This window comes from Protobothrops mucrosquamatus, unplaced genomic scaffold (assembly GCF_001527695.2).
Source record: "Protobothrops mucrosquamatus isolate PMUCROS unplaced genomic scaffold, P.Mucros_1.0 scaffold_127, whole genome shotgun sequence".
Lineage (NCBI taxonomy): Eukaryota > Metazoa > Chordata > Lepidosauria > Squamata > Viperidae > Protobothrops > Protobothrops mucrosquamatus.
Window position 1 is genome coordinate 243566 of NW_015386203.1, and position 13636 is coordinate 257201.

At 39.5% G+C, this 13636-nt stretch overlaps 1 protein-coding gene across 1 annotated transcript in view; it reads left to right on the forward strand.

The window, feature by feature from the left end:
• SLC26A11 (solute carrier family 26 member 11) overlaps window positions 1-11336 on the forward strand; it is a 22984-nt gene extending 11648 nt beyond the window's left edge. The window contains exons 9-17 of the mRNA XM_015817463.1: window positions 451-501; window positions 880-940; window positions 2447-2502; window positions 3481-3621; window positions 4517-4644; window positions 5057-5156; window positions 7487-7620; window positions 8688-8760; window positions 10804-11336. Coding sequence (XP_015672949.1) covers window positions 451-501; window positions 880-940; window positions 2447-2502; window positions 3481-3621; window positions 4517-4644; window positions 5057-5156; window positions 7487-7620; window positions 8688-8760; window positions 10804-10883 — 824 coding nt within the window. The 3' untranslated portion in view covers window positions 10884-11336. The remainder of the gene's footprint in view (window positions 1-450; window positions 502-879; window positions 941-2446; window positions 2503-3480; window positions 3622-4516; window positions 4645-5056; window positions 5157-7486; window positions 7621-8687; window positions 8761-10803) is intronic.
• Window positions 11337-13636: the final 2300 nt, after the last annotated feature.

Sequence of the window (13636 nt, forward strand, 5' to 3'; positions counted from 1 at the left end):
TTTTCCTCCCTGCGCTGTGAATGTTTACATGTTATGTTCAATTAAACCATGACAACATGTAATGTTTGTGTATTATTATTTTCAGCAGACTGTGTTTTTCTATTGTTGTGACTTAGATGACGTTCAGAGCACATTTTATGACCAATTCATGCAAAATTCCGTGTTATCCCAAGGGGTTCACATACTTTTTCTTGCAACTGTAAATTCTTAAAGTCCCTAACTAGCTTAGTCAGTGGGTGTACTGGTTAGGATGATCAGTAACATAATCAGCCATACTGCTTTAGGGAAGTATTTTCTAGGATTATCTACTGCCCCTTAACAGTATTTCTTTTAGCTTCACTTATCCCTGTGCCTATAATGTCTTGAAAGCTTCTTTTCTGTGGAAAATGGTGTAATAAATTATTCTTGGTCTTATCAATATGTGATGATATTTCATTTTTTTCTTATTAGCATCTCAAAATAAGTACCAGATTGATCCCAACCAGGAGCTGCTAGCCATGGGTAAGAATTTTGCATAAATGCTTTGGTTGACTGGATAAGGTATACCTAAGCCAAGTAGGAATGAAGCCTGGAGTGTGTGTGTGTGTGTGAACCTGGGCACTCCAGTTGTCAGGTGCAGTTATTCTAATTAGCAGTAAGCAGAAAGAATCTTTGGAACAGGCTTCATTGGAGAAATTTCATTCTTACCTCACTTGCAGCTTTCATATTTTAGGTAAACAGAGTTGGAAGATACGTTGTGGACTAATCTATACTCAGTGTAGAAAATCCAGAGGAATTGGGGAGAGTAATCCTAATGGCTCTAAGAGTCCAGGAGAGAAGTGAGCAAGTCTTGCAATCTCACAGATTCTGTTCCTGCCTTTTTTCCTTGGTGCTCTCTAGGGTTTACCAACCTGCTGGGATCCTTTATCTCATCCTATCCAGTCACAGGCAGTTTTGGCCGGTAAGGAAAGCACTCTCTCTTTCTCTTTCTTTGGTAAATGCAAGATATTTACATAGGTAAATAAACACACATAAGGTAATTTGAAATAGTATTTGTATGCATCACTTGCCATGGATTCATTGCCCCTTAAAAAAGCTTTTTATAATATTTTTACTTCATCCTTATGGAGTAGGAATAGTAGTAGTAGTAGTAGAAGGTAGAAGGTAGTTTATGTCTATTTCATGATAACACGTGCAGAACTTTAGACAGATGGCATTTTACTATAAAGTTATTTTTCCTTATTATTCAGCTAGACATAGCTATTCAAGAACTCAGGTGAAGCTGGATATACTTTTTTATGTTCAAAAATGATCGTGAGTTAATTAATAAGGTTAGACAAAGGTGATGCTTGAGGCCGATTTGGGAGGCTTCCTAGAATAGAATAGAGCTGGAAGGGACCTTGGAGGTCTTCTAGTCCAGCCCCCTGCTCGAGCAGGAGAACCTATACCATCTCAGACAAGTGACTGTCTAGCCTCTTTTTAAAAATCTCCAGTGATGGAGCACCCACGATTTCTGGAGACAAGCTATTCCATTGGTTAATTGTCCTCACTGTCAGGAACTTTCTCCTTAATTCCAGGTTGCTTCTCTCTTTGATCAGTTTCCAACCATTGTTTCTCGTCCTGCCCTCTGGAGCTTTGGTGAATAACGTGACCCACTCTTCTTTCTGGTAGCCCCTCAAATACTGGAATACTGCTGTCATGTCTCTCCTATTTCTTCTTTTCTTTAGACTAGCCAAACCCAAGTCCTGCAGCCTGTTTTAGTCTCCAGGCCTTTGATCATCTTAGTTGCTCTTCTCTGAATTTTTTCCAAACTCTCAACATCTTTTTTGTGATATGGTGACCAAAATTGGCAGCAGTATTCCAGGTGTGGTCTTACTAGGGTTTTATAAAGCGGTACTAATACCTTGCATGATCTTGATTCTATGCCTCTGTTTATATATAACCCAGGATTGTATTCCTCGATTTTTTTTTTAACTAGGAACAAGAGGAAGGATGGTTTGCCACAGGAAAAGTTTCTTGTCTTGGGGCTGAACTTTGGACTGAAAACATTTTCTCATAACTGCTCACAGTCTGGCGCTTAGGTCTTACTCTCTTTGGCTGATTACTGACACTGAGGGGGTTTTTTCTTCTTAACTGAAGACCACATCCTTGTAGAATATGAAGGAGAAATATATAGGTGAAGCAGTGGAGAAATATTGTCGACACAGCAAAATAAGACAACCTTTTTATTAGAACCTCTTCATTTTTAATTGTTTTAACGTTGATTTTCTTCCAGCCTCTTCCATTTGATCTGATCCTAAATCATAATTAGCAAATTCATAATTGAAGAATGTAAGGAGAAATCTAGGGGAAGCACAGCCCGCCTTGTGGAAAGGGCAGTAGGTTGCAGGCATACGTGCGTTTGATACTTCTAGGCTTAAAATAATCCTTAATCCTTTTGCTTATAATGGCATTGCTCACATTCTAGGACAGCGGTGAATGCTCAGACTGGTGTATGTACTCCTGCTGGAGGACTAATCACAGGTAGGAGAAAAGAATAATGCCTTTGCTGAAGGAGAATAAATTGGAAGCAGAAGGTTATAAATTACAAATGTGTGAACACAAATATCCTATGTGTAGCTCTCCTTTTTTCATTAAACCTGCCCAAAGAGCCCCTGCAGAGAAGTAAATAATACAACTAAAGAGCATGAAATACGATGTGCAAACATAGATTCTTGATACACAGCAGGCAAACATCTAAAAGGTTAATAAGTTCATTATGGCAATTTTTTCCTGGATCATAGTCTGCTTCATTAGATGCATGGGGGAAAGAGCGCACGCACACACATGCACACACACACACACACACACACACACACACACACACAGAGAGAGAGAGAGAGAGAGAGAGAGAGAGTTGCAAGTGAGGGAATAATAATATGACAAGAAGAAATTGAAATACAAGTAATTACAGTGATAATTACTCAATTATGCTGGACATTCCTAACATGTTCACACTGTTGCTGGGACTTGGTAGATATAGTCTTTCATTGGTGAGCCGATAAAACATATTTTTCAGTTTATGAAACATAATGTGGAATCTCCTAATAGGTTACAACCATTGGGGATTCACTGATTAAATTTATATGCCACCAAATATTTTAAAATTCCCAGCAGTTTTCAAAAATAGAAAGCACACGGTAAGAACTCAGCCACCTGTGGTAAGCCCCAAAGTAACCCAAGTCACCCAGCCAAAGCAGAAACAGCAGTCGAACTAAAATAAATAAACCAAGATTGTTAATGTGGGAGTGATGGTCCCTCTGGAATAGTATGGTTTTTCACCAGTTTCTTGTTGGCTGTTCCAAGTTCACTTCTGACTTTTAGTTGTTTTTATCATTACACTTCATGGAAAACCTCTGGCATAATAATGTGCCCAGCCCCACTCTGCCACCCAACATAGTTGCAGCTTATTGTAAACTTGCATTTTGACTCCATAATATGGGGGTCTCCTTTCTTTTGTAGGGGCCTTAGTACTCTTATCCCTGGCCTACCTTACGTCCCTCTTCTACTACATTCCCAAGGCAGCACTGGCAGCGGTCATCATCTGTGCTGTGGCTCCAATGTTTGATGCCAGGATCTTCCGCACATTATGGCAGGTTAAAAGTATGAGCATGGATATCTTGTCCTTCCCAAAGATGGTCGGTTAGAAAACATTTACTACTTCCCTAAAGACACTGAAGATGTTTGGAATTCACGCCTGAAGGAATGTGTGTGTGGGAGAAGCAGAATGGAAGTTCCTTCTTCTCTGTAGCTCTTCTTAATGCTGACTTGATACTGACTTTCTGAAATTGGATTAATCTGCTATTTCTTTATTAAGAAAGAAGGAGTTGACTTAAGACTTGGCAAAGTTGAGATGTTTTTCATTGTTGTACAGACTTTTAAACATTTAGGATGCAGGCTGAGGCTATTAGAACCGCATCTTGGAAGCCCTTTGAGTCCAGCCTTTTTTAAGACCACATATATTGAATGGGGGTGAAGGATCTGATGGGTCATAAGACCTTGCAGCTTTGTGTTATAACCAGCGACTTACAGTATTTAAGTTAGATCTAGAACTGGTTTAAGTTCTAAACTTCTTCTTTATCCTGGTGCAAGAGACAGCACACTGTTTTGTTTTTGTAAAAACAGGAAAGCATAATATTCTTAACCTGCCCCCAGACCATTACAAAGACAGTGTCAGACCATTTTTCAGTCACTTTATATCAATGTTAATTTCCTACCTCTGCCAGCAGAAGTGCGGCTGTGCAGTCTCTCTGCTAAGCTATATTTCCTTGTCTAATGTCAAGCTTAGAGAAGGTAGAGGGGGAAATGGTATGCTATGTACATGTTGTCTTTTGAGGGTTAGTTCTAATCACTTTCTTGCACAACGTATGTCTACACTCTTAAACCGTTTGTACATAACAATAGAGCTAGTTTTCTTTGGAACTGCCTGCTTGTTTTGTCCCCTTTTGCTGATGGGGTGGATATGTTCTTGATTGAATTCTCTGTTCTTTTTTCACAGGGCTAGACCTGGTGCCTCTATGTGTTACGTTCTTTGTTTGTTTCTGGGAAGTGCAATATGGCATCATAGCAGGGGTGATAGTTTCTGGAATTCTTCTGCTCTACCCCCTTGCCAGACCTCGAATAGAGGTTGGTTGGTTTTTAATTCACTGAGTCAGGTGCAGGCAGGGTTTGGAGAAGACTATTTCCTTAGGCCAGAAAGCAATACATGGCAGCTGTACATAGCTTATCATAGAATAAGTTCTCTTTTGCTTGTATCTGCTCTGACTAATTGGGCTCTACTTAGGGGGAAACAGGTAAGGATAGACTTAGGCATTGTTGTATCAGGATGTCAGCATGTATATATAACATAGGAATATAGAGACATTTGTATCTCTTTATTCCTGTCCAATTTTCAATTCTACTGAGACTTCATATAAATAAAAGATATTACATAAACAAGAAATGGTTTCATAGGTACATCAGGAAGCATTGTGATGGCTCAAAAGTACTCACTTCACCTTGTGTTCCTTCCCACAAAACTTTCTACCTTTTTCTCCAGGTTGTAAGGGACAATGCAATAATCATAAAGCCTGAGAATGGCCTTCAATTCCCTGCAATTGACTTCTTCCGGGATATCGTACACAAGCAAGCTCTATCAGGTAAACTGTATATGCAGACTTCCTGAAATGAGACTTCAGTACATCTCATCTAAGAAAATTAATATTCCTCCTCTTGGGTGCCTCTGGAAGAATAACTGCTCCAGGTGATTAGCTTCAACGCCATTCAACAGAAAATAAGTAGGGTTTCAAGAATGTTTCAGTATTTCGGTGTACCTTTTGAGGAACTGTCCAAAATGCATAGATATTGGGACCAAATGAGAAGAGTTTCCAGCTAATAGTTCTTGAGCTGAACTGATGGGACTTCAGAATAGATTTTTAAACAAACATATGAAGTAGGATAAAGATTTTAATTTAACAAAGTGAACCATGTCCTTGATCGGTAAGAAAAGCATGCAACCTGGCCAGATTCTCTTGCAAATACCCTGAATAGCTTGCTAACTCTTTGACTGATCTCTTCCTTGTTTTCTGACTTCTTTTCTTTGAATGAAAGGGGTGGTTTGTTTGGGGTGGGTGATGCTGGGCAATGTGAGAAGGCTCATCTGCCCCACATTAACCTAGAGATGGAAGAGGCCTGAGGAAGAAAGTTACAGCAGTTTATTCCTGTCTCTTTCAGTGGTCTTCCTAAATCTTCCAAGTGCTAGAAAAAGTAGGATATGAGGCCTGCAAGGAAAGCTGTGAGGGAATGTTCTCTTTCCCATCTTGGCCTTCTATGAAATAGTCTTGTCTTCTCCCCAAACTGCACTCTCAAATGTCTTGCACCTCCCACAGGTTGTAGCCAGTCAGCTCAACCAAGTATGCTGCAGTTAAGGACGATTACAGTTCCAAAATGCCAGGAAAGGAGGGCAAAGTCATAATATATGTGATGGCAACCTGATCCAGGAACTGCTGTAGCTTCCCCGACTATCAACCTGAATACCAAAGGAGAAAACTCAGAATGATTTTGAGTTTTCTCCTCCCTCCTTTTCTATTTAGGAAGGGAACAGCACACTCTTCCTTTTGCAATTTTGTTTTATTATTTTTCCGGAAATGCACCAAATTCTGATGATGATAGATCAGGATCTCATGGTGAAGATTATCTTGGTTTGTAAAATGTGTGCAGTGTCGTGTTTGTGTATGCAGGTTATTGTGCTTACCTCTTGGGAATTCAGCAGCTAATTGTTTTTGTCCCTTGGCACCTGTTTCACTCAAGGTTCTTATCAAAAATAAAACACAACCCACAAGCACAAAGACTGATATTTCTATAATAGTGTACAGCGTCCTTGGTCTTTTCTTCTCTCCATTTTTTTCTTGAAACCGTAATGTGAGTAGATTAGGCTAGGTGGGATGTGTAGTCTGTTCTGTATCAGTTGTGGCTGTGGAAGGAGTTGAATTTGTGTGTCTATAGAGATTCAGATTGTAAATTTCCACAACTTCATGCTGACAAAGAATTGAATTTCAACTTTCTGGATTGTTAATCAGCATGAATTGGTAATATGAATCCTGAGAGTTGGAATCTAACACACTGTGAAGGCAAAGTTGAGCCTGTGTGATTTTATAATATAGTCCATATTGGTGATTTTACATTTCTGTACATGTATTGATATTAATTCAATACCTTATTTTATCTGAGCATATGAATGCATTTTTTCTTTTTATTTCCAGTCTTAATTGTCAGAACTTCCTTCTACTCAGATCAAACTTACTATTGGGAAACACTCTGCTAAATAAAGTTAATTTTATATTAAATAATAAAAGCAGGATGATTTGCATTTTTAAAAAGTTATTTAATTTACATTAAAAATTATATAATTTGGGGGAGATGGATGCAAAACTTCCAAAAGTTGTGAACCTAAAAGATTTATAAAATGTTCTTCCATTGTTATTGTTTTCCAAATCTGGACCAAAATATTGATCTGTTAATGCAGCTACCTAGGAATTGGACTGCATAAGGCAGTGATGGCGAACCTTTTAGAGACCGAGTGCCCCAAACCCGCCTCTGCCTGCCCTGCCCTCGCCCTCTGTCCCTGCCCCCGCCTGCCCGCAGGGCCACCCACTGCCTCCACGGCCCGCCACAGCGCCATGGTGGCCACGCCTTCCACCCCGCATCATCTGCATGCGACAGGGAGTGAGGGCGGAGACTTGTCTCACCTGCCTGGCTGCCATGACTTTGACTGCGCTGCTCTGCGTGGACCGCGCCTGGGGTAACTCTCCTCTGGGGGGCTGCTGGTGAGGAGGGGACCGTGGGTGGAGGCGGGGCTGGGGGGACAGCAGGTGTGCCCACAGAGAGGGTTCTGAGTGCCACCTTGGCACACGTGCCATAGGTTCGCCACCATTGCATAAGACCTTGTGCTCTTCATTCTTTCAGCACACATAATATTGTCTTTTTTCAGAACCTCAGCAACGCAAAGTCATCCTGGACTGTAGCCACATCAGCAGGATTGACTATACTGTGGTACTGGGTCTGTCTGAACTTCTGCAGGAATTCCAGCACCGGGAACTTCATTTGATCTTCATTGGCTTGCAGGTGGAAGTTTGACTGGGAGTGTGTGTGTGTGTGGGGGGGGGGGGAAACGGGGCAAATGTAAGTTGTGGCTGAGTAATTTATCTTTAAAAAGTCTCAGAGGCCTAACAATTCAGTGACAAAGTACAGTATATACTTTTCATGTAGAAGATTTTAACCCTTGAGGATGAGGAGCATGAATGTGGGTAGTCCTCGATTTACAACCACAATTAATTTCAAAATTTCTGTTGCTAAATGAGATATTTGTTAAGTGAGTTTTGCCCCATTTTACAACCTTTCTTGCCACACTTAAATGAATCATTGCAATTATTAAGTTATTAACATGGTTGTTAGGTGAATCTGGCTTCCCCCTTGACTTTGCTTATAAGAAGGTCATAAAAAGTGATCGCATGACCCAGGACACTGCAACTGTCATAAATATGAGTCAGTTGCCAAGCATCCAGATTTTGATCATGTGACCCTGGGGATGCTGCAATGGTCATAAGGGTGAAAAATGGTCATACGTCACTTTTTCAGTGTCATTGTAACTTCAAACAGTCACCAAATGAATTGTTGTAAGTCAAGGACTACCTGCATAACAAACTAAGCTCTTGAAGAAATGCTCTCAATTTTAGCATCCCCTCTAGCCTTTACCAGGTGCTGGCTAGGAATATTGACATGCTCAGCCCTATTGTGTCTGCACCGCAGGATGGTGAGAATAGTTGTAGTGTTGTTTCCTACATAGCTTGATGTAGAATAGCCACATATGTTCATAAATTAAACATACCAACAGTGCATAATTTCTGAAACACAACATTTTCAAAGTCTCTCTGGAATATAATCTGCACATTCAAGCTATATGGGCTGCTTTATACTGTGTCAGCCCACCGAGTTATCTAGCACTGTATTCTTTCCTTTGACCAAGAAATTTGTCTAATCCTACCTTTTAGCCAGAGAAACAAAAGGTGCAACTTGAAAATTTACAAGGGATCTGTTCTGCCCTTGAACCCACCCACCCTCCCTCCCTCTCCTATAAGCTTTTGTGAAAAAAATAACCTGATTAATTCTCCCATTTTCCTTCATGCCCACAGGCTCACGTGCTTGAAGTCTTGCTGGCTGCTGACTTGAATGGCTTTTGTAATTTTTCCACCCTAAAGGATGCAAGTAGGCAAAGTTCACTGATTCTTAAATAGATATTGAGTATTCAGGGTTGTGGTTCTTCGCCATATAATCTGAAGTTTTCATCTTTAGAAAAAAAATATTTCCCAAACTGTAGTCTATCAGTTGAAAAGTTAGTATAAGTAGTCCTTGCTTAACAAGTATAATTGGGACAGTAACTCTGTTATTAAACATCATAGTTGAGCAATACATCCTGTGATCGTAACTTACAATTTTATTGCAGCTTCTCCATTGACTCAGCTTGTTGGAAGCTGACAAGGAAGTGTGCAAATAGGATTTGTGATGACTAGGATTGGATGAAAGTGTAAAGACCCACTTCAACCCCACATCTTAAGAAAGCAGAACTCTTGGAAACAATTTCTTCCAATAGGAACTTTTATTAAGAGTAATTGATAGCAGGCATAATAGACAGGATCTGAGATTTCCCCCGCAGAGTGATAGATTAAGGTATCCCCAACCTAGACCCCACCCCATAGTCCGCCCGTCCGGTATGGGACGGCCAATCCCCAGGTGTTAAGTCCATCGTGGGAAAAGGGGAGATATCATCTGCCCGTCTCCAGTTCACGCAGCAATGGTCTGCGGCTTCTTCACACCTTCTTCTCAGAGCGTAGAAATAAACCAGACACTAGGTTACATTACTTATTTCCTCCCTTGTTCTAACTGACAGTTTAGGAAGATAAAGTTCAGAGAAAGACATAGCGCAAGAAGCAAATTGTTACATTGTAGCGGCAGCGGACACAGGCAATAAATGAAGCAAAAGGTTACATTGTAGCGAATAGAGGAAGCAGAAGCAATAACCCCGCAGGCACATCCCCCCTCCCCCTTGAGAATATGGCAGAACCCAGGGAAAGTGAGATTTGTTTTTAAGTCAGAGGGGATAGATAGAAATGAAATAGGAATGGGTTCTGACAGAAAGTTGACCAATGCTGGTCTTTCTCCAGCATTGTCCTCACTTTGGGTAGTTGTTAAAAGAAGACTATCTATACACTCTTGGAAGAAAGTGCGTATTGTGAGGTGTAGTCTAACCCTCAGCCTGAACAGTGAAACAGAACAAAAATAAAGATGAGGGGAACAGGATGGGGAAAAAATGCAGCCAGAAGTTGTGAATTATAAGCAGACTCTTGGCTGGGGCCAGTCTAGTCTTACTGGTTTCTTGCTGGGCAGGGGTGATGCAGCTACCAAGAGCTTCTTAAATGACTGCTATGGCAGAGTCCAGCATTATTTTTTCCTTGCTTCTGCTGTTCTTAACGCAAAGGAAGATCAGAACAGAAGTATTTTCTTACAGTGAGCTAGGCTCTGTACAACACTTCGATTTTTTTTCTTGCTATTTTCGTGCTATTTTCCTTGAGATTAAAGGGGGAAACCTCCTGATCATTTTCTCCCCATGCAAAAATCTTCTGTTTCTCCATCTATTGCTGGGGAAAGATGAATGTGATGGTCCCAGCAGGAAATGTACCATATTTTGCGGCGTATAAGACGACTGGGCGTATAAGACGACCCCCAACTTTTCCAGTTAAAATATAGAGTTTGAGCGAGGGGGGGGAGAGAAAACTTGATGAGTAATATGCCAAACCACATGTGTAAAGGAATAAAATAGAATAAAATAGAATATTTTCCGGCATATAAGACGACTGGGCGTATAAGACGACCCCCGACTTTTGAGAAGATTTTCAGGGTTTAGAAAGTCGTCTTATACGCCGGAAAATACGGTAGCTTTTTGAGGAATATCTTACTTGCCCTTAAGACCATTCAAATCCAAAAGCAACAAGAAACTTGGTTCAGTCCAATGTCAGATATTATCAGTTGACCTTAATGGTTTTTAATTCATCTGATTTTAATTTTTGTGCAAGTAGCTTGGACATAATAGATCCCTTATAAAGAAAGTACAAATGAATTCTATTTCTATGCATTATTTGTGTGTTCTCCTGGCTTTTAACCCTTAGATTATTTGTCTAAAACAAGCAAGATTTGAGTTATGGAAACCATAGTGTATCAGATTCATAGCATAATGTATATTTTCTGTTGTAGAAAGAAGTCTTGGAGACTTGCACGTTGCCTTTGAAGACATGATGGATGACATACATACTACAGCTGGGATGATCCAGTGAAGGAATTGAGCTCATTAATCACTATGTCAGTCCAGTAGGAGAACCTCAAACTGGAGGATGAAGTTTTGGGTCCATAGAATGGCATAGTAGAGTCTTAGCAGAGTCTGCACTCTATGATTGACGGGCATTAATACATATCTCAGTCAGGATTCAGAAATCATGGGCATTTTGGAATTTTTTAAATAGAAAAAATGAAGAACTTCAGCTCAACAAATAAAGATAAAAACAAATAATTGAAAATAATTTCAGGAATCTAGGAAAAACTTGTGAAATCAGTGTGGGTTAAATACTTCTATGACTGTAGCTTATCACATTGGTGCCTCTAATATATTTCTGAAATTAATGGTATTATTAATGGAACACTATTTTTCAGAACTGCACTCTGTATGGCAAATTGTTTCCAGCTATATACTGTAATCTCTAATATTCATTTCAGTAAAAATTGAAATGTTAGATGCCTTTCTTTTGTGGAGTTTCTATTAAGCCAGATTATTTGTCCTTGTATAGATCAAATTTATGTATCTGATGCATTTGAACCACTTTTCCACTTGCCATTCAATTTTTTGCATAGTCGCTGTCATCCACTTGCGGCATTCTGATGTGTCCTAGTTATTTATCTGGCTGCTCAGTTGTCAAGAACCTTCACACACCAGCAAGACATTGATTAAGTATCATTAAGTGTTGACTCTTGGTATCCATGTAGATAGGATTTGTCCAAGAAGATCTGTCTTCAACCTGGCATGTCTCCTAATGGTGCATTCATTGCTGTTACAATCAAGTCCATTCAGCTTGCTATTACTTGTCCTCTTCTCTTTCTTTCTGTTTTTCCCAGCATCTTGAACTTCTCAAGGGAACTGGTTCTTGGCATAAATCAGTCCAAAATACTATCATTTGGCTCTGGTCATTTATACTTTGAGTGAGAACCCTGGATTAATTTGTACTATGACCTATTTATCTGTTGTTGTTTTTTTGACTAGCCATCCATGGTATTCTTAGAAGTTTTTTTTAGCATCAAAGTTCAAAAGCATAAATGTTCTATTTTACTTCTTTAAAGTCCAACCTTCATAGCCATAGAGTGTCACATGGGTATTCAAGACTTGTAGAGTTCTGATATAGACATGACATGGCATCTAAACATTTTTTTTCCAAGGTTTTCACTGCTATCCTGTTGGTATGTGACTTATTTTTTGACTGCTGGTTTGTTAACTGTTGATAGTGTTAAAAAGCAGACAATATCCACCTTTTCAGCATTGTCAATTCTAAGGCTGGTTGTACCTGTTGTCATTAGCTTTTCTTTATATTTAATTGGTATCCCATTTTTTGTCATTGTGCTCCTTGATTTTCAATACTAGACCTTGCATATCATTTGCATTTTCTGTTATCAGGGTAGTGTCATCAGCATACCATAGATTATTGATGTTTGTTCCTCCAATTTTAAAGCCATCCTCTTCTAGCACTGCCCAGCTTACCCCTATATATAATTGCTATATAATCAAGATATAGGTTGAATAAAATTATTAGCATGATCAGTTTGCTGAACTGGAACAATGTTTCATCTGGACTAATTTGTTAAGGATTTTACATGAGGACAATGAGATTTTCTGAGATTCCCATTTTCCTAAGGACATTTCACAACTTGACACGCTTGACAAAATCAACGGCCTTTCTAGAGTCAATGAAGCATATACTGACCTATTTTTGGCTTTCTCAATTATCCAGTATGCATTGGAAATAATGTATTGTGTTGCTTGGCTTTTTCTAAAGCCAGTTTGAATATCTGGTATCTTCTTTCCAAGTAGAGCTCTTATTTGCATTGAATGATCCTAAGAATTATTTTAGTAGCAGGTAATATTAAGGATATTTTGCAATTGTTTGCACATTTGGTTTAAGTCTCCTTTCTTTGATAGTGATATGCAGAGTGACCTCTTCCTATCTATTGTCCACTATAGTATGTTGATTCATCTAATCTTTTTGTGCTGAGCAATTAACAGCCAAAGGTAGAAAAGATCATTGATCCCATAAGCAAAGAAGCTGAGGAAGGGAAGACTACAGTGATAAAACTATAGTCTGTGAAAAAAGATGATACAAGTTTATAGGAGAGACTATAGTTGCTTCCAGGTTGCACAAAAAATGGCTCAAAACGGTGTTGGGAGCCAGGATACCACATTGGAGCTTTCACACAAACTTCATTCCAACAAATTTAAATTTTTAATTACTGCAAAAAAAAAAATCAAGTGTTGTCTTATAATGTGGGATTGCAAAATCCCGGGGTCCTGCGCCTGCAGGATGAACTTATTCCTCTCCAGAGGAATGGACTGGTGATGTACGTTGAACACCATCAACGGACCTCGCTCAGATAGAGAAACACACGGACAACATGTTTCTTCAGGTGAGATGGCATGCGAGAGCCCCGAAAAGCCTCTGTGCCTCTCTTTTATTGGTCTATAAACGTCATTAGGGGATGTACAAAAAGAGGAGGGGGAAAGGGTCTTCATTACCATATATGGAGCGAGAAACAAGAAACCAGGAGACACTAAATCATTCTTTAGCTTATGTATCAGAAACTTAGGGTCTTCAAGGCAGGCTTTTCTAGGAAATGAGACTTAAGTCAGGAAACGAAACCTAAGGCAGGCTTTGCATGAGAAATGAAACTTAAGTCAAGAAACGAAACTTATCTTGTAGAGATGAAACCTATAGCAGTGGAAAAGTACTCAGGGATATATTCATAGGGTATTTTGCTGATAATTGCAACA